Below are 21,667 nucleotides of genomic sequence, written 5' to 3' on the forward strand. Positions count from 1 at the left end.
ACTTGGTTCTGCGTCTGACTCTTGTTTTCAGCTCAGGTCATTATTCCAGGGTCTTGGGATTGAGCCCCGCATCAGAATCTGTGCTGAGTGTGGAACTTGCTTGGGATTCTCTCTCTCTCTCTCTCTCTCTCTCTCTCTCTCTCTCAAATGAAAACAAAAAATGGGGGCACTTGGGTGGCTCAGTCGGTTAAGTGTCTGACTTCGGCTTGAGTCATGATCTCATGTGCTGACAACTCAGAGCCTGGAGCCTGCTTCGGATTCTGTGTCTCCCTCCTTCTCTCCCTCCCCCACTCATGCTCTGTGTGTGTCTCTCTCTCAAAAAATGAATAAACATTAAAAAATTTAAAATAATATTTAAGAATTAAAAAAATTAAAAACAAGACATAAAAAATTATAAAATCAAATACAATTGTAAAAAATGTGATATTTTAAGGGGAAAAGTTAAGAATTCTAAACAAGTCATAAAAGTATTGACTACCTATAAATCCATAAACAATTACATTTCATCCTATAAGTCAGTATATATTCAATTTATATTCAATATATATAACACGGGTATGATATAATGTAATTTTTGTATTTGCTAACAAATCATGCTTTTTTTCTTATTATAAATTCTTTTTATATTCTTATTTATATTTATTTATTATTTATATAATTTATATATTTATATTTATTTTATTTATATTCTATATTTATATAAAAGAATTTATATTAAATTCTTTTTCTTATTATAAATTTAAAACAAGTATAAAGTGTGCATCATTTGTGTAACAAGAAAAAAGTAGAATTCTGCCAATATATTGTATATCATGGTGCAATAAAGTTGACTCTAATACAATTTAAATTTTTTTTTAATGTTTTTATTTTTGAGAGAGAGAGAAAGAGATAGAAAACATGAGCAGCGAAGGGCAGAAGGAGAGGAACAGAGGATCCCAAGCAGGCTCCGCACTAACAACAGAGAGCCAAACATGGGGCTCTAACCCAGGAGCAGGGAGATCACCACCCCAAGCCCAACTCTGGCGCTTAACCAACTGAGCCATCGAGGCGCCTCTATAATACAATTTTAAAAATATGTATTAATCTAAAACAACATGCTTTACTTAAAAGTAGTTCTATATAACAGCCAAGGAATGACAAACAATTCGAAAAATTCTCAAGCTGGTAAAAGTATTTATTAATATGAAAGGGTTAAAAACAAAAAACGTTGAAAATGTTCATGTAATGTTTAAGAACGTTAGGGTTAGATCTGGCTCATAATCTAGACTCCTTCCTTGGAAGAGTGATAGAAACTCCCTGAGGTTTCATTTTACCTGTAAAATTGGGATGATACGAATATCACAGAGCTGTTTTAAAGGTCAAACCAGATTATATCTGTAAAAGTACATAACCTGTTACAGGATAAATCCCCAATAAATGTTAACTATCCTCCCCCCGCCCCCCGCCATGGGGTGGAAAATGAGGAAGGAAGGAATCTCCACCTGTGGCCATACATCTTCCTAAGTAAGAACAAAAATCCAGAGGATAGCAGGCATCCTTGCTAGACACATACACCATTTCGTTGTCCAGCGGCACAGAATCTGCTGACAAACTACGCTCTCCCTTCCAACCACATTACCCCTAAGATTCAGGGCACTTTCCCTTCTGCGCCCTTTCTTGCTCGTACTCCCAGCCCCAGCTTCCCAATCCACCTATTCCAGTCACTAGCTCTTTGCCCCGCTTCTTTTTTTTTTTCCTCCCTCTATCCCTTCTAGTGCTAAATTTCCCGCCCTAGTAGCTCTTGGCCAATCGGAGATGGGATTGTGTCTTCTTTCCCGGCCTTTTGGTGACGTTGAGAGAAGTAACATTTCTGATTGGATTTTCTGGAGCAGAAGTCCACCAATAACTGGCAGACTTTTTTGGCGCAGACGGACCACTAGTATTATCGCTGGTGATTGGTTGGAGTGGCGAGTCAGTAAAATGGCTGCGAGTCCCTCTGTAGTCCCTATGGCTGCTCCGGTGATGCCGGTGCTGTCATCGAGCAGCGATTTCTCAAATTTGCGAGAAATAAAGAAGCAGCTACTACTCATCGCGGGCCTTACCCGGGAGCGGGGTCTACTGCACAGTAGTAAATGGTGAGACGTCAGGGTCGGAAGAGACTGGGTTTGGATCCTTGGCCTTATGGGGCTTGTTGGAATTAATTCAGTTTGGGTGTTCCAGGTCCGCGGAGTTGGCCTTCTCGCTCCCTGCCTTGCCTCTGGCGGAGCTGCAGCCGCCGCCGCCTATTACAGAGGTAAGCACTTCCATCACTGTGAGCGCTCCCCACCAACCCGAAGGGTTATGGTGTATCCCGTCCTACTTAGCAGGAATGTTTGTAGAGAGAATTAAAGCTTTTAAAGAGCTGGATGTTTTCAGCGATTTTTATCTGTGTGGTTTTGTTGATCTTTGTAAAGATTTGGTGGTGCTTTACTTAAGCTGGAGAGAATTAGTAAACAATCCTTGCTTAAGATTTCAGCCTTTTAAGTTTGATAGCCTAGCCTAGACAATGTTCTTAACGATGAGAAGAATCAAAGGTTTTAACAACAATGTAAAACTGGTTTTGGATTCAGATAGCTCTGGGTTCAAATCTCAGCTACACTAGGGACTTTTGGCAACTTTCATCTGTGAAATGCGGATAATAATAGTATCTACCTTAAGTGGATATTGCTAGAATTATATAAGGTAGGAATATATTTTATGTTTGATCTACAGAAGATATTTTTACATAGTCTGTGTGGTTTGAATAATTGTCACAATCCATTTTGTTTCTCCTGAAGATGCCATTTCTTGATTCCCCTCCCCTCCACACACTTTTTTTTATTTAATTTTTTATTTTTTAAAATTTACATCCAAATTAGTTAGCATATAGTGCAACAATGATTTCAAGAGTAGATTCCTTAGTGCCCTTTACCCATTTAGCCCATCCCCCCTCCCACAACCCCTCCAGTAACCCACAGTTTGTTCTCCATATTTATGAGTCTCTTCTGTTTTGTCCCCCTCCCTGTTTTTATATTATTTTTGTTTCCCTTCCCTTATGTTCATCTGTTTTATCTCTTAAAGTCCTCATATGAGTGAAGTCATATGATTTTTGTCTTTCTCTAATTTCACTTAGCATAATGCCCTCCAATTCCATCCACCTAGTGGCAAATGGCAAGATTTCATTCTTTTTGATTGCCGAGTAATACTCCACTGTACATATATACCACATCTTCTTTATCCATTCATCCATCGATAGACATTTGGTCTCTTTCCATACTTTGGCTATTGTTGATAGTGCTGCTATAAACACAGGGGGTGCACGTGTCCATTTGAAACAGCACACCTGTATCCCGTGGATAAATGCCTAGTAGTGCAATTGCTGAGTCCTAGGGTAGTTCTATTTTAGTTTTTTGAGGAACCTCCATATTGTTTTCCAGAGTGGCTGCACCAGCTTGCATTCCCCCACACACACTCTTAAAAATAGTGAAGGTTTCTGACGTCAGAAGGTATAATGCATGTGAGAGGAGGTGGGTGAAGAAATAAGGAATTGATGAAGACATGTGAAAAAGGCCACTAGACTCCTAAGTTGAATGGATACATTTAGGATTTATTAATTCAATGAAGAAAACACTGAACATGTTTTGGTTCCAGTTTTGTTCAAGTAATATTTGGGCCAAGAAGGATGAGGAAAATGTAGCAAATGAAGATTTAATCGACTTACCCCTAGAATTTGGGAGATTGTATGCTTTATTAACTTAAATGTGCATCATTTCATTTATATACAGAATTATGACTGTGTTCTATACTTTTTGCAATACTAACATGCCAAAACTTTTTTGAAGTATAAATAAAAGTAATTGCACAGTATGTTGCATTTCTGTACATTTTTGAAAGCGTGGAAAAGGAAGCAAATGTCAGATATTAATGCTAGTCATTTTCCATGACTTTTCCACTTTTTCCTCATCAAATGTGTATTATTTGCTCCATTTTACCCATGAAAAAATGAGTTCTCAGAGAAACTAAGTAACTTCCCTACTAATGTCATGAAACCAGGAAATCAAGGAATCAGAATTTGAATCCAGTTCCCTAACACTAAAGCCTGTGCACCTTCGCACCTCATTTAAAGAATTAGTACAACTTTCTGAGTGTCTTGGTTCAGTTTTTAAAATTTTTAGTTTTTCCCAACTTTTTATTTTGAAAAAAGTTCAATGACCTTAGTGTGTAATAAGACAAATATACAAAAGTAATTTACATTTCTATGTATATGTAAATATGTATACATATCTACACACACGTATATGCTAGGTTTTGGGGAGGAAGAAAATACTTTTTCTTACATCTTGAAATTAATGAATATGCTTCTTGAATTTGAATTTTTGTTGTCTTGTTCCCAACCACTTATAAAAACTTGTCTCTCTTCTAGGAGGATGCCCAGGATATGGACGCTTATACCCTGGCCAAAGCCTACTTTGATGTTAAAGAGTATGATCGGGCAGCACATTTCCTGCATGGCTGCAATAGCAAAAAAGCCTATTTTCTATACATGTATTCTAGATATCTGGTGAGGGCCATTTTAAGATGTCATCTGCCTTCCATGAGGCATCCATATGTAGAACGAAAGGGGAAAAGTTTAATCTTTTAATAGTTGAGCAATAGTTTACTTGCTAAATATACTTTATAAATACTTAACAGTAATAAAGAGGATGTCATAAATAAAGTTAAAAAGTGGCAATATAGAAGAAAACATTAAAAATATTTTTTATTACATTTTATTTATTTTTGATAGAGAGACAGCACAAGTGGGGGGGGGGGGCAGAGAGAGACGGAGACACAGAATCTGAAGCAGGCCCTAGGCTCGAAGCTGTCAGCATAGAGCCCGATGTGGGGCTCAAACTCACAAACCACGAGATCATGACCTGAGCCGAAGTCGGACATCCAACCGACTGAGCCACCCAGGCGCCCGGAAAATATTAAAAATATTGATAGGAGTCCATGGCTGGCTCAGTTGGTGGAGCATGTGACTCTTGATCTCAGGGTTGTGAGTTCGAGCCCACCCAGATTGGGTGTAGAGATTACTTAAAAAAATAAAATCCTTAAAAAAATTGATAATATTCATTACTGATAAAATAGGCACTAGGCTCCCTATTTTTATTTTTTTATTTATTAATTTTTTTTTTAATTTTTAAATTTTTTTTTTCAACGTTTATTTATTTTTGGGATAGAGAGAGACAGAGCATGAACGGGGGAGGGGCAGAGAGAGAGGGAGACACAGAATCGGAAACAGGCTCCAGGCTCTGAGCCATCAGCCCAGAGCCTGACGCGGGGCTCGAACTCACAGACCGCGAGATCGTGACCTGGCTGAAGTCGGACGCTTAACCGACTGCGCCACCCAGGCACCCCTTTTTTTTTTAATTTTTAAAAAACTTTGGGGCACCTGGGTGGCTCAGTTGGTTAAGCTGCCAACTTCAGCTCAGGTCATGATCTTGAGGCCTGTTGGGTTTGAGCCCCATGTCAGGCTCTCTGCTGACAGCTCGGAGCCTGGAGCCTGCTTCAGATTCTGTGTCTCCCTCTCTCTCTGCTCCTCCCCTGCTTGCATTCTGTCTCTGTCTTTCAAAAATAATAAACATTAAAAAAATTTTTTTTTTCAATTTTAAATCTTATTTATTTTTGAGAGAAAGAGGAACAGAGAAAGAGAGAAGCACTGAATCGGAAGCAGGCTCCAGACTTTGAGCTGTCAGCCCAGAGCCCGACGCAGGGCTCGAACCCACACACTGCCAGTTCATGACCTGAGCCGAAGCTGGATGCTCAACCGACTGTGCCATCCAGGCACCCCTTAAATTTTTTAATTTTTAAAAATTTATTTTGAGAGAGAGCATAAGCAAGAGAGGAGCAGAGAGAGGAGAGAGAGAATCCCAATGCAAGCCCAACACGGGGCTCAATATGTGCACAATGATATATGAACAGGGCTATTTATTAAAGTATTTTTTGTAATAGCCATAAAATGTCAATAACCTAAATATTCATTAGTCAAGCGGCACCTGGGTGGCTCAGTCAATTGGGTATCAGACTTCGGCTCAGGTCACGATCTCACCATTCATGATTCGAGCCCCATGTCTGGCTCTGTGCTGATAGCACAGAGCCAGGAGCCTGCTTCAGGTTCTATGTCTGTGTCTTTCTCTGCCCCTCTCCCGCTTGCACTCTGTCTCTCAAAAATAAATAAACATTAATATATATTCATTAGTCAAGAAATCCATTGTTAATTCTTGCCTGAAGTATTCTTTACTATGATATTGCAAAATAATGATTTTCCACTCCAGTATTCTCTCCACATTTGCTACTAGCCACTTGGCATTCTACTCTATGCAAGAGTTTTCCCTCACCATCCCCATTTATTTACCATCAGTATGAATTCAAGGATTCTTATATTTGTAATTGTTTGTAATTCATTACTGTGCTTATAAATTATGTCAATGCTCAAATTATTCCAGATTTGGACAGTGGGAGCCCCTGAATTATTGTTTAAAAGTAGTGACCAGTAGTAGTTGACATTTTGGTTGGACTTGGACCCTTTAGCTAGAATCAGACTCCTAGTTTTATTTTTATTTTATTTTGTTTTGTTTTGTTTTGTTTTATTTTATTTTAATTTATTTTATTTTAATTTTTTTTAATGTTTTTATTTATTTTTGAGAGACAGAGAGAGACAGAGAATGAGCAGGGGAAGAACAGAGAGAGAGGGAGACACAGAATCTGAAGCAGGCTCCAGGCTCTGGGCTGTCAGCACAGAGCCCAACGCGGGGCCCGAACCCACAAACGGCAAGATCTTGACCTGAGCCGAAGTCAGTTGCTTAACTGACTGAGCCACCCAGGCGCCACCAGACTGCTAGTTTTAGAATGAGTTTCAAAATAAACTGAGAAAAGACCAATTTGTTGATTTTTCTCTTACAGTCTGGAGAAAAGAAGAAGGATGATGAAACAGTTGATAGTCTAGGTATGGATCTCTTTATCTTACCTTTTGGATGAAAGCAGGGGTTGCATAATCAAATGCCAATATGAGCCAGGCAGGTAATATAAAGGTGTGAAGTAGACTTAGGAGGACTGTTGCAAATTGGGGAGCACAACTTGGTAACTTGTAACCTGCTTGTTACCCAGCCCTGCTGACAGCTCTCTTGAGGAAATGTGGGCCTAGTGTAGTCAAGGCTTTCTTCCCTTGGCCCTACCTCATTCTTTGGGAACTGAAACTGGAAATTCAGCTTTTTAGTTGAGACTTCTGCTTTTTAAACACTGATTATTATTTTAAAGTTTTAAAAACCTTTGTGGGCCTAGCAAAATATGACTGTAGACCAGTTATCAGTGGTAATTTCTGGAATAAAGTGGATTGTGTAAGGTATTGTTGGCCACTTCTGAGTATTTGCTGGAAGTTCCAGGTGTAACTTTGGTTGATGTCAAGGGGAATGTCTAGGTCCGTGAAATGAAGATTGGCAGTCTTTCCTTAGATCTGAGATTTGGTTCCTTTCCTAGGTCCCCTGGAGAAAGGACAAGTTAAAAATGAGGCACTTAGAGAATTGAGAGTGGAACTTAGCAAAAAACACCAGGCTCGGGAACTTGATGGATTTGGCCTTTATCTGTAAGTGGTAGAGTAATTTCGATCCTTCTATAACATTTTCTCCAGACTGGAAGGGATGTGTTATGAAACATTAACTTCTGTGATTGTCTCTTTCCTAGATATGGTGTGGTGCTTCGAAAACTGGACCTGGTGAAAGAGGCTATTGATGTGTTTGTGGAGGCTACTCATGTTTTGCCTTTGCACTGGGGAGCCTGGCTAGAACTCTGTAATTTAATTACGGACAAAGAGATGGTAAATTGAGAGGAGCTATGTGAAAGACCCTCTGCTCCAAGTCTTAATGTAATTCTGTAATGGGCTGGGAAGAGAGAGGTTTGCTAAACCTTTGTAGTTACATCTTTGCTTCTTCTCTAGTCTCTTTCATTGCTGGAATTTCGGTCTTTGTTTGAAAGACTCATGTCTGGCTCTTGTTTGGTGGTTGCTGTCGGATATGTGTCTAGTTATGTTAAAATATCTTTTCATTATTTCATGATTCACATTCACATTTTACTGTGACTTGCTTTATAGACTAAATGCTATTATACTTTTTTTTCCTCATTCCAAAGATGCCATAGGAAAGGTTTCTCTGATAGCAAGGATTGTATTAAAAACTTTTTTTTTTTTCAACGTTTATTTATTTTTGGGACAGAGAGAGACAGAGCATGAACGGGAGGGGGGGGGGGCAGAGAGAGGGGGAGACACAGAATCGGAAACAGGCTCCAGGCTCCGAGCCATCAGCCCAGAGCCTGACGCGGGGCTCGAACTCACGGACCGCGAGATCGTGACCTGGTTGAAGTCGGACGCTTAACCGACTGCGCCACCCAGGCGCCCCTGTATTAAAAACATTTTTAAGGTCTCCGCTGAGCTGTCCTAGGACTTTGTAGAGATTTAGAAATTTGTTATTTAATGAATGAAAGTATATGAAATTGCTTTATAAACTGCAATCATTTTATTAATTGTTATTATAGGACATTGTCTATAGAGTTTATTTTGCCATTCTGCAGTAGTTAATGGAATTGATAATACACTTGCTTTTGTTGGCTCTAAAGAACTGAAGGCTGGTCGATTTCCCCCAATAATGATACGTGCTACTAAATCTGGGTCTGAAGTCTTATCTTGACTTAACTCCTATTTATTATCTCTAACTGCCTAATAGACTTTCATTAAAAGTTTGTTTTTTCTCTGAACTCAAAATATGCAAAACCAAGTTTCTGATCTTGCCTACCAAATTCTTTCTTCCTCCCAGCTTGATAGACTCCCTTGATACCATCACTATTTCTCAAGATACCCAGTCTTGATGCCTCATCAGTAGATTTGTTCTTCTCTTTCTCTTTTCTCCTTTTATCTAGTCAGTCACCAGACATTGCCATGGTCTCCTTCTTGCATGCATCTCTTTTGGTTTTCTTTGCCATCTTGGTTTTCATCTCAGATTTGGATTACTTATAAGTAATAGTTACTTTTCTACCTAGTTTTTCCATTTGTACACTCCCATTCCTATGCTATCGTGCATACTGTTTTCACACTTACTCTTAAAACACCCATGTCATTGTGTCGTTCTCTTGCCAAAAATTTCATTGGTTTCCTATTGGATCCCACTTCCTGTTTTGCCATAGGACCTGCCCTACCCATTCAGTCTTATTTTTTTCACTATTTTTGAACACATAGCCTCCTCTCAAACTAAGCTAGTTTCCTCATCCTATTCAGTCACACTCAGGATTGTTTTGCCTCTATTGATGTTGTTGCCCTGCCTAGAGTGTTATCTTTTTTTCTTCTTCCTCTCTCTTTTTTTCTTTTCAAGTTCTACCTATCCTATAAGATTCACCTGAAATACTAGGCTTTTCTCTGAAGTCTTCCTTAATTTGGTCATTCCTCCCTATTGTGCTTGTAAGTCCTGTTCACTTAATTGAACTGCCCTCTGTTTGTTATGTGCTCTCCTAAAGTTTTGGTGATAAATTTCTTTAGACAAAAAGACAGTTCCTTGATGTTCATTTGAGAGAGAGGTCAAAGTATATTAAGTGTGTCCCTCTCTCTCCTGCTGGCAGCTGAAGTTCCTGTCTTTGCCAGACACCTGGATGAAAGAGTTTTTTCTGGCTCATATATACACAGAGTTGCAGTTGATAGAGGAGGCCCTGCAAAAATATCAGAATCTCATTGATGTGGGCTTCTCTAAGAGCTCATATATTGTTTCCCAAATTGCAGTTGCCTATCACAATATCAGAGGTGAGTGAATAAGGACAATGAAATACCATCAAATCCTGAATGTAGCACTATGTTGTTTTCTAAACTTTCTTACCTTTTTTCCCTGCAGATATTGACAAAGCCCTCTCTATTTTTAATGAACTAAGGAAACAAGACCCATACAGGATTGAAAATATGGACACATTCTCCAACCTTCTTTATGTCAGGGTGAGCTGCTTCCTTTGCTTAGAATTGATCAAGCTCTTTTGTGCTTTAATCTCTTGGGTTGGATTGTCACAAGTTGCATTAGCTAGGGGGTTCCTTAACTCATGCTTAGATTGTCTTTCCGTTTTCTTCTAGAGCATGAAATCAGAGTTGAGTTACCTGGCTCACAACCTCTGTGAGATTGATAAATATCGTGTGGAAACATGCTGTGTAATTGGTAAAGAGTCACTACTTTTTTTCTTTTAAGATTTATTTTTACTGTAAGTAATACAGATGTAAAAAATAACAATTAAAAGTGTCAAAGAGGGGTGCCTGGGTAGCTCATTTGGTCAAGCATCTGACTATGGCTCAGGTCATGAGCTTCCAGTTTGTAGGTTTGAGCCCCAAATCGGACACTCTGCTGTCAGCACAGAGCCCACTTCGGATCCTCTATCTCCCTCTCTCTCTGCCCCTCCTCCGCTTGCACTCTCTCTCTGAAAAATAAATAAACATTTAAAAGTGTCAAAGATAACAAAATATATACTATAGAATGTAAAAGCACAATGTAATCCCACCCCCTAGATTATTTGGTGAGCATGACTCCAGAATGTTTTTCTATGTGAATACATGTGAATGCTAAAAATGTGTGTGTGGGTACATGCGTATGTATAACTTGCTTGCAAAAACTGTATCATTATACACACTGCTCTGTAACTTTTCCTTTTTAAAAATATTAACATTAAGCTTTCTCATTTTTTTATTTAGTACATGAAGATTTGTATTATTTTTGATGGCTATTTAGTATTTTATTTCATAGATGTACCATTTTTATTTTTATTTAACCATTTTCTATTGTATAAGTTGTGGCCACTATTTATTAATATAAAAATAGTTTCAGGAAACATCTTTGTATGTGTACATTTATTTTTTCATGTTTATTCAACTATCATCCATGTGATCCATTCCTAGCAGTGAAGGTTGGATCAAAAGTGTGTATATTTTAACCTTAATATTACTAAAAAGCTTATAAGAATTTCCAATCCTAGGGGCATCTATGTGGCTTAATCGGTTAAGCATCTGACTCTTGATTTTGGCTCAGGTCATGATCTCACAGTTGTAAGACTGAGCCCTGCATTGGGCTCTCAATGAGTGTGGAGCCTGCTTAAAATTCTCTCTCTTCTCTGACCGTCTCACCTGCTCATGCTGTCTCTCTCTCTAAAGTAAAACAAACAAACAAACAAACAAACAAAAAAAGAATTTCCAATCCTATGAAAACAAATCAGAAAACCTCTTTCTTCGTATAGGGGTATTTCAATCTTTGTACTTTTGACTTTTTGGACTGATAATTTTTTTGTGTGTGTTGGGGGCCGTCCTGTACATTGAGGGTGTTAGCAGTATCGCTAGCCTCTACCCACTAGATGGCAATAACCCTCTTCCCCCGGTAGTGACAACCAAAAATGTTTGCAGATATTGCCAACTCTTGGGGTCATAATCATCTGTGGTGAATCATCCGTGGTTGAGAACCATGCCCTATGTACTCCACCACACTTATTGTGACCTTATCATCAATTGACATAAACATATCAGTGGCCACATTTGGATAAAAGTAAGCTTGGTTGTTTGTGACAGAAAGCCCAGGTTCCCTGGAAATGAAAGGGAAATCCCCCTTCCTGGGTGTTTGGTGACCTGGCGTTGAGATCGTACATTCATATCTTTCTAGGTCAGGAAGTTGTTAGTAAACTGATAGAATTTCTATCCATTAATTTAATATTATTAGCCCTTGAGTAAGTTGTAGTTCATTGTGGGAAATAAGCGTTAAAAAATATAATAGGCCCTAGGGTGCTTGGGTGGCTCGGTTGGTTGAGCATCCAACTTCAGGTCAGGTCATGATTTCATGGTTTATGAGTTCGAGCTTCACATCTGGCTCACTGCTGTCAGTGCAGAGCCCCCTTTGGATACCCTGTCTCCCTCTCTTTCTGCCCCTCCCCTGTTTGTGCTCTTTCTCGCTCAAAAATAAATAAAACATTAAAAAAAAAATGTAATAGGTCCTGGGGTGCCTAGGGGGCTCAGTCATTTGAGCTTCTGACTCTGGATTTTAGCTCAGGTCATGATCTCACAGTTTGTGAGATTGAGCCCCATGTGAGGCTCTGTGCTGACAGTACAGAACCCGCTTGGGATCTTCTCTCCCTCCCTCTCTCGAATGCCCCTCCTCCGCTCATGCATGTGCTGGCTCTCTCTCCCCCTACCCAAACAAATAAACATTTAAAAAAATATAATAGGTTCTTTTTTTTTTTTTTTAATTTTTTTTAATGTTTATTTTTGAGACAGAGGGAAACAGAGTGCAAGTGGGGGAGGGGCAGAGAGAGAGGGAGACACAGAATCTGAAACAGGCTCCAGGACTCTGAGCTGTCAGCACAGAGCCCGATGCAGGGCTCGAACCCACGAACCGTGAGATCATGACCTGAGCCAAAGTCAGACGCTTAACCGACTGAGCCACCCAGGCGCCCCAAAATGTAATAGGTTCTATTGGAACATAGGTGAGAATAAGAATAAATGATCTTTTCAATATCAGAACATTATAAAGAAAATATAAAGTCCATTAGGGTGAGGGCATAATCCCGTTTTATTCAGAAAACATCTTTTGAACATCTTTTTTTTTTTTTTTTTTTTTAAGTTTATGTATTTATTTTGAGGGAGAGAGAGAGCAAAAGCTGGGGAGGGGCAAAGAGAAGGAGAGGCAGAATCCCAAGCAGGCTCCATACCATCAGCACAGAGCCAGTGCAGGGGTCAAACTCAAAAACCCTGAGATCATGACCTGAACCAAGATCAAGAGTTGGATGCTTAACCAACTGTGCCAACCAGGTGCCTCCTCTTTTGAGCATCTTCTGAGTACCAGACCCTGTGCTTTCTTTTGCAGTACCTACCCTTATTGCCCATCGAGGAAGACTAGTAAAAAAAAATAACTATAATGCAGTGGGTTGAGTGTTATGATTGAGGTAAACCTAAGATGCTAAGAGAGTACATCAGTATCTAATCTAGCCTGTGATTATTAGGGAAGTCTTCCTGAGATGGTGATGCTTGAAGGCTGGGCAGAAGTAAAACAGTTCAGTAAGAGAGTAAAAGGATTGACTTCGGAAGGGCATTCCCTGTATAGCACCAAAGTATGAAACAGGCATTCTGCCTGAAGTAGCTCAGCATCTGGAAGCATGGTGTGGGAATGTTCAAAAAGGGGCCCTATCTTGAAGAGGCTTTTATGCCTTGCTGAACATTAGGATTTTATTATGAAGGCAGTAGGAGTCTTCTGAAGGAATGTAAACCAGAGTGATGAATGTTCTCAGATTTTCAGATTTTTGGAATAATCCAGTCTAGGGATGATGAGAGCCTACACTGAAGTATTGGCAGCAGGGATGGAGAGAGGCTGTTGGACTTAAAAGGTATTTAAGAAGTAGAACAAATAGGGGGCACCTGGGTGGCTCAGTTGGTTAAGTGTCTGACTTCGGCTCAGGTAATAATCTCATGGTTTGTGAGTTCAAGCCCCACATCAGGCTCTGTGTTCACAGCTCAGAGCCTGGATCCTGCTTCAGATTCTGTGTCTCCTTCTCTCTCTGCCCCTCCCCCACTCACACTCTGTCTCTGTCTCTCAAAAATAAATAAACGTTGAAAAAAAAAAAAAATAGTAGAACAAATAGGAATTGGTGACTGGGCAACCAGTTGGATAACAGTGCTCTATACATGAAGAAAGGAAATAGAGGTGGGGGAGAAAAGGAATGAATAATCCTTTTTTAAAAATTTTTTTTTTTCCAACATTTATTTATTTTTCGGACAGAGAGAGACAGAGCATGAACGGGGGAGGGGCAGAGAGAGAGGGAGACACAGAATCGGAAACAGGCTCCAGGCTCTGAGCCATCAGCCCAGGGCCCGACGCGGGGCTCGAACTCACGGACCGCGAGATCGTGACCTGGCTGAAGTCGGACGCTCAACCGACTGCGCCACCCAGGCGCCCCAGAATAATCCTTTTTTAAACCTCCACACTTAATGCCAGTTAAAATCAAAAGAGACTTACATATGAAGAGCAATGATTTAGGAGTTTCTTGTTTGTTTGTTTTGATTTTATAGTAGGTTTTATTATTTTTTATTTAATTTTTAAAAATTTTTTTATTTTTAAGTTTACATCTAAGTTAGTTAACATATAGTGCTATAATGATTTCAGGAGTAGATTCCAGTGATTCATCCTCTATGTGTAACATCCAGTGCTCTTCCCAACAAGTGTCTTTCTTAATGCCCCTTACCCATTTAGCCTACCCCCTGCCCCCCACAACCCCTCTGGCAACCCTCAGTTTGTTCTCTATACTTAAAAGTCTCTTATGCTTTGTCCCCTCCCTGTTTTCATATTCTTTTTGCTTCCTTTCTCTTGTGATCCTCTGTTTTGTAAATTAAATTCCACATATGAGTGAAGTCTTATATTTATCTTTCTCTGACTCATTTCGTTTAGCATAATACCCTCTAGTTCCATCCACGTTGTTGCAAATGCCAAGATTTCATTCTTTTTGACTGCCGAGTAATACTCCATTGTATTTATATACCACATCTTCTTTATCCATTCATTCGTCAATGGACATTTGGACTCTTTCCATACTTTGGCTATTGTTGATAGTGCTGCTATTAACTTTGGGGCACATGTGCCCCTTCGAAATAGCACACTGTGTCCCTTGGATAAATACCTAGTAGTGCAATTGCTGGGTTGTAGGGTAATTCTATTTTTAACCTTTTGAGGAAACTCCATACTGTTTTCCAGAGTGCCTGCACCAGTTTGCATTTACAAGAGTTACTTGTTTTTTTAATAATCATTTGAGGTGAACTCCTTAATGACTGTTTTTTTTTTTTTTTCCCTCAGTATATGTGTTAAATGCCCAGCACAGTGCCTGACATATGGTCAATAAATGTTTGTTGAATTCAGCCCACCTACTTTAAGAATGAAAAATAAGGAATATTAGTTTATGATAAAGAAAAATATCCTTCAGCTTTCATATTATAGCCAATTCAGAGGAAGTAAAAGTAGAAAAAGGGTAGAGAGAAAAAAAAAAAACCTGAGGACCTGAGAGAAAATGAACGCTCTTATGAATAGAATGGTCGCAAGGATCTCCTGTTGGTTTAGTCCTTGCATCTGCTTTGATGTTTCGATGTGAATTGTTTCCTTCTTTGTCTTTTCTGGAGTCCCAATGTCTGACAGGCAGCATTTTATGTACTATGTGAAACAGCTTATACTACAATATAGCATAGTTAAGTTTGGACTCTGGAACCAGACTACCCAAGTTTAAATCTCGGTTCTACTACTAACTAGTTGTGTGACTTTGGGCCTAACCTGTCTCTGCTATAGTTTTCTCATTTCACAAAGCAATAATAATGGATCCTTCTCTCATGTAATTTTCGTGAAGATTAGATAAATTAATGCCTACAAAGCACTTACAGCAATGTAGTTGCCCAGCACACTTGTAATCACTAGTATATTTTAGCTGCTCCAAATGAGATTTAAAAAACTCATGTACATGATCTTTGCTCAAAACTTGGCCAATTCTGACTTCCTTAATATCTCTATCATTCTCACTCCTTTAGAAGCTAGGGCATATATAGGGCTATACCCTTCTTCCTGGGTGAGGATCAGTATTTTGGCCTAGAAATGTACTATGCTGATGTATATAGCTCTAATCTTCCCTTTCCCTACTCTCTCACTTATGACTATTTATTTTTTTTACTATTATAAACATTCTTCTTCATAGCTACATTACAAACAGGATTTGTGGGGATTTAAAATTATTATTGAAGTATAATGTTATATTAGTTCCAGGTGTATAACATAGAGATTCTACAATTCTGTGTATCATTGAATGCTCACCATGATAAGCTAGTCATGATACAAAGTTATTACAGATTTATTGACTGTATTCCCTATGCTGTACTTTGCATTCTGTGACTTACTTATTTTATAACTGGAAATGTGTACCTCTTAATCCCCTCTATCTATTCATTCATCTTTTTAAAAAAATAATTTATTCCTGAGGTTCCTAGGTGGCTCAGTCGGTTAAGCATCTGATTCTTGATCTCAGCTCAAGGTCATTATCTTATGATTCTTGAGATCAAGCCCCATTTGGGGCTTTGTGCTAACAGCGTGGAGCCTGCTTGGGTTTCTCTCTCCTTGCTCTCTGCCTCTCCCTTGCTCTCTCAAAAATAAATAAACTTTAAAAATAGCTTTATTGAAAAAAAAACCAGGCTTATTAAGGTATAATTTACATAAGTTTATACTTCAAGGAGTTTTTGTAAATTTATACAGTTATGTAACCATAACCATAAATCCAGTTTAGAACATTCTGGCACCCCTGGAAGTTCCCTTGAGTCTGTTTGCAGTCAGTCCCTCTTGCATCCCCCAGCAGACACAGATTTGCCTTCTATCTCTATATTTTGCCTTTTCTAGAAATTTTCATGTGAATGGTATCTTGCAGTTTTTAGTCTTGTTTGGCTTCTTTCACTTAGCTGTTTCTGAGATTCACCAGTGTTGTAGCATGTTTCAGTAGTTTTTTTTTTTTAAGTTTATTTATTTATTTTGAGAGAGATCAGCACGTGCACAAATTGGGAGGGGCAGAGAGAGAGGAAGAGAGAAACCACCCAGATACCCCTCAGTAGTTCTTTTGAATGTTGAGTAGTACTCCATTGTTTGGATATGTATATTTTGTTTATCCATTTACCAGTTGACTTAAGATAAATGGGTTTTATACCCTTTCTGCAAATAAAATCTTCCACAGATTCCTAAAAGCTCTCACTTGCTCTTTTCAAGACCAACAATGATAGATCTGATTTGATTCTTTTTTTTTTTTTTTTAATTTTTTTTTTTCAACGTTTATTTATTTTTGGGACAGAGAGAGACAGAGCATGAACGGGCGAGGGGCAGAGAGAGAGGGAGACACAGAATCGGAAACAGGCTCCAGGCTCTGAGCCATCAGCCCAGAGCCTGACGCGGGGCTCGAACTCACGGACCACGAGATCGTGACCTGGCTGAAGTCGGACGCTTAACCGACTGCGCCACCCAGGCGCCCCATCTGATTTGATTCTTATGGGAGAGAGGAGCTCAGAGCTCTACCTTTTTATCCCTTGAAGTACCTCTTTAGAAACCTGGGAATGTAGTTGGAAAACTACCAAACTGTAGAAATTTCCCATCCTTTGTTAAGAAAATATGTATAAGTGCTATATCCAGATGAAATAAACTGAAGAAAAACTTGAAGTGTTAGGGAACATTTTTTTTTTTTTTAAACCAATATGTGTGATAGATGAGTATATTTCCCAAGGGAATAATGATGTTCCCTTCATGTACATTTTGGCTTTTCTGCAAATACTTTGGGGGAATGAGTTATAGTTTCATGCCTGCTCTGTGGAATGCTATTTTAGGGAACTTTTATTTTTATCTCTCTAGTTACTTACATGTCTTTTGTTTTTCAATCAGGCAATTACTATAGTTTGCGTTCTCAGCATGAGAAGGCAGCCTTATATTTCCAGAGAGCACTGAAATTGAATCCTCGGTATCTTGGGGCATGGACACTGATGGGACATGAGTACATGGAAATGAAGAACACATCTGCTGCTATTCAGGCATACAGGTGAGTTTCTGGTTGAGTGGTGAGGTGGAGGAGATTGATGTTAGGAGCCTCTCTTGAGCCTGCAAGTCTCTAACCTTGATTCTCCCCTCTTACCAATCTCTCTTTTGTTTCGTAGACATGCCATTGAGGTCAATAAACGGGACTACAGAGCCTGGTATGGGCTTGGACAGACCTATGAAATCCTCAAGATGCCATTTTACTGCCTTTATTATTACAGACGGGCCCATCAGCTTCGGTAAATCTGACCAGTTGATGATGTGTTTGTTATGAGACGGGCTAGTACTTTATCTTTTGATAGCTACTGAAGAATCACAGTGAATGAATGGTTTTCACTCTTAGAGACCTCGGTGTAAACTTGCCCTATGCTCCTTGGTCATTTTTATGCAGTATATTCTGATGGGTTAGTTGGTAGTATAATTGTGAACACAAAATACTGTAATTATATGAAGTATTGGATTAAAGGCTAATCCCTGCATGGATTTGAATTAGTGGTTGTTGGTGGTGTGTCCTCAAGGTTGGACTTTAGTAACTTTTTAAAGTCTTTGCTCAGACTGCCTATTCCTCCTCTTTCTTAGGCCGAATGATTCTCGTATGCTGGTTGCTTTAGGAGAATGTTATGAGAAACTCAATCAACTAGTAGAAGCCAAAAAGGTATCTGAATTTGGGTCCTGGAGAATTTGAATGGAGATGTGCTGTTTGGATGAAGGGTTGGTCTCTCTGTGCTCTAATTTTCCTTCATGTTGATCTATCTACCTAGGAAAGTTTTAAGTATTTATAGGTGCATAGGCTAAAAAGCAAAGCACGGCTGACATTGTCAGTGGGATTATCAGTCTAGTACAAATGCTTTGTATTCTGCAAATCTGAACTTCTGGGAGGCTTGTAGGACTTGAGCCTTTATGTGGTAGGTCATGGCACATGGGACAATGGTCAAAAGTGATCAGTTTATTGTTTTGACAGTGTTATTGGAGAGCTTACGCCGTGGGAGATGTGGAGAAAATGGCTCTGGTGAAACTGGCCAAGTGAGTGAAAGGAATGAAATGCTGTTGTTATTTCTGCTGGCTTCTCTGGTACGGCTCATCCTGCACTCTCTAGAGCCCCCATCGTCCTCCTACATGAGTGTGCAGATGAATCAGGGTGTGTGAATACTGGTCTGGAAGTTAAGCCATCTTGACTCAGGAGACTCCTCTCTAAAGGGGGAACTGCTTTCCTGTTAGGCAAGGGATCAAGAATGAATTGAAAGGAATGAAATTTTCATGTCAAAGCAGTCTAGGAAAACTACTTTAAGTACTGATCCTCCTCCAGATAAAGCCCAAGGAAATAAGGAATGACTCAGAAATAGCAGGCAAACAAGTCTTAAATGCAATCTTATTCCTGCCAGTTCTTTTCTGAATTCTTAGAAAAAAGTCTGAATTGCTTGGTGTCTTTTTAAAATTTTGCTCAGAGTATTATCAGAGAATTTTGCAAAGGTGTGTTGTCCACTATAAGTATTTACCTACTCTCCCTCCATCACCAGTAGGAGAGGAACGAGGCTGAGTTTTGATGAGGTATCCATCACATTGGGACACTAATATTATTCTGGGTCCCAGTGTGCCATTTATGTCAAACCTTGTAGTTTTCTCTGTATTGCCATTTTTTGGGTCTTAATCATGTGCTTTGCGTTTTACCATTAGCTTGCTCTGAGATCTGATTTGTACTTACAGACCTATTTATTTTGTAGGCTTCATGAACAGTTGACTGAGTCAGAACAAGCTGCCCAGTGTTACATCAAATATATCCAAGACATCTACTCCTGTGGGGTATGTTTCACAACCATGCGAACTGGGTTGCTGATCGTATTCTCATCGCCTTAGTCACTCTTGCTTTCCTTATCCAGGAAATAGTGGAGCACTTGGAGGAGAGCACTGCTTTCCGTTATTTGGCACAGTACTATTTTAAGTGCAAGCTGTGGGATGAAGCTTCAACTTGTGCCCAAAAGTGTTGTGCATTCAATGATGTGAGTAGCAGTTCTTTGCTCAAGGGTTTGGATTTTAGGTTCAAACATATGATGTTTAAGAGGCACCTGGGTGATACCTGAGTGTGGTTTTGATTTGTATTTCCCTGATAAGGAGCGACGCTGAACATCTTTTCATGTGCCTGTTGGCCATCCGGATGTCTTCTTTAGAGAAGTGTCTATTCATGTTTTCTGCCCATTTCTTCACTGGGTTATTTGCTTTTCGGGTGTGGAGTTTGGTGAGCTCTTTATAGATTTTGGATACTAGCCCTTTGTCCGATATGTCATTTGCAAATATCTTTTCCCATTCTGTTGGTTGCCTTTTAGTTTTGTTGGTTGTTTCCTTTGCTGTGCAGAAGCTTTTTATCTTCATAAGGTCCCAGTAATTCACTTTTGCTTTTAATTCCCTTCCCTTATGTGGATCCTGAGAAACTTAACAGGAACCCATGGGGGAGGGGAAGGAAAAAAAAAAAAAAAAAAAAGAGGTTAGAGTGGGAGAGAGCCAAAGCATAAGAGACTGTTGAGAACTGAGAACAAACTAAGGGTTGATGGGGGGTGGGAGGGAGGAGAGGGTGGGTGATGGGTATTGAGGAGGGCACCTTTTGGGATGAGCACTGGGTGTTGTATGGAAACCAATTTGACAATAAATTTCATATATAAATAAAAAAAAAAAAAAAAAGAGGCACCTGAGTGGCTCAGTCGGTTGAGCATTCAACTCTTGGTTTTGGCTCAGGTCATGATCTCACGGTTCGCGAGTTTGAGCCCCACCTTGGGCTCTGCGTTGACAGTGTGGATCCTGCTTGGGGTTCTCTCTTCCTGTCTCTCTGCCCCTCCCCTGCCTTTGCTCTTTCTCTTAAAATAAATTTAAAAACAAACAAAACATATGATGGTTATGATCATCTGAGAGTGGAAGATGGGTAAGAAGGTAAGTGGAAAGGCTTCCTTGATCTGTGAAACTTTTACATCAGTATTTTAGAAGTGGTTTTTGAGAATAGCCTTGGATAGACTTTGAAACACTTTTCTGATTTTGTTTCAGACCCGGGAAGAAGGCAAGGCCTTGCTCCGGCAAATCCTACAGCTTCGGAACCAAGGGGAGACTCCCTCCACTGAGATGCCTGCTCCCTTTTTCCTCCCTGCTTCACTTTCTGCTAACAACACTCCCACACGCAGAGTTTCTCCACTCAACCTGTCTTCAGTCACACCGTAGTTGGCTGTTTTCAAGCCAGCACACTAGTAGACCCATGTTAAGCCTTACTTCTGTGTAAGGAATGGCCACATCTGTTCTTCCAAGGACCTTAGTTGTCCGTTTGTACAGATGGAAACAGCTCCTTGGGGATGGTTTACAGAATCTGACAGAATAATCCTGGCAGGAACGGACATGGTCTTTTGCCGTTTAGAAGCACTTCTGTTTCCCTCTGTTCAGAGAGTGGCTACGAATCTGGGCCTTCTTCCCAGACCTTTTCTCCCCATCTAAAAAACATCCCTTTAACAGCACTTTAGTACAGGCAAGGCTTACAGAAACCAAGTTTTAATGCTGCTGGGAGTGAGAGATTTCTTTAGGGAGGGATGGAAGGGAGAACAGTGTGCCACTCTACCGTCTGCAGGCAGTAGGGGCACTGGATACCCTAGGAAGGTGAGGGTACCGGATAGACATGACCTCATCATTCTGGATTTACTGAGCATGACTATGCTGTCAGAGGTAAGATTTAAACGGAAGCTACACATTTGTTCTTGCTCTGGGGGGACATTCTTCAGAAACATAATTTTAAGAACTCTTCATAGAAATTTTCATATTGGAATTAACTTACTAGAGTTGAATGAAAGAGGGGGCAAAAAGAATCTTACTTTGCATGGAACTGTTGATGGCAAAAGAGCCTATGGAGTTACCTATACTCTTAACTAAAGCGAAGCAAGGAGTCAGGATTACAGATAATTTCATGGATGTTCAAGAGGTGTTAGGTTTTGTGACCGTATAGACAAGAATAAACCCATTTCAACCTGGTCTGTTGTAATAAATATTTTCGATGTAGTTATGTTCCCTACCCGCCCCCC

General features: G+C 39.7%; 1 protein-coding gene across 1 annotated transcript; it reads left to right on the forward strand.

Moving 5' to 3' along the window:
* The first annotated feature begins 1,909 nt into the window (after positions 1–1,909).
* On the forward strand, positions 1,910–21,617 carry CDC23 (cell division cycle 23). Its single transcript, XM_025924402.2, has 16 exons — positions 1,910–2,114; positions 2,200–2,272; positions 4,421–4,558; positions 6,943–6,985; positions 7,516–7,621; positions 7,720–7,852; positions 9,640–9,817; positions 9,906–10,003; positions 10,136–10,217; positions 17,472–17,625; positions 17,741–17,860; positions 18,201–18,276; positions 18,583–18,644; positions 19,343–19,421; positions 19,499–19,618; positions 20,652–21,617. The coding sequence occupies exons 1-16, from the start codon at positions 1,960–1,962 to the stop codon at positions 20,820–20,822; spliced, it is 1,788 nt and encodes a 595-aa protein (XP_025780187.1). The 5' UTR covers positions 1,910–1,959; the 3' UTR covers positions 20,823–21,617.
* The last annotated feature ends 50 nt before the right edge of the window (positions 21,618–21,667 follow it).

This window comes from Puma concolor, chromosome A1 (assembly GCF_028749965.1).
Source record: "Puma concolor isolate L17-30 chromosome A1, mPumCon1.1.hap2, whole genome shotgun sequence".
Taxonomy (NCBI): Eukaryota; Metazoa; Chordata; class Mammalia; order Carnivora; family Felidae; genus Puma; species Puma concolor.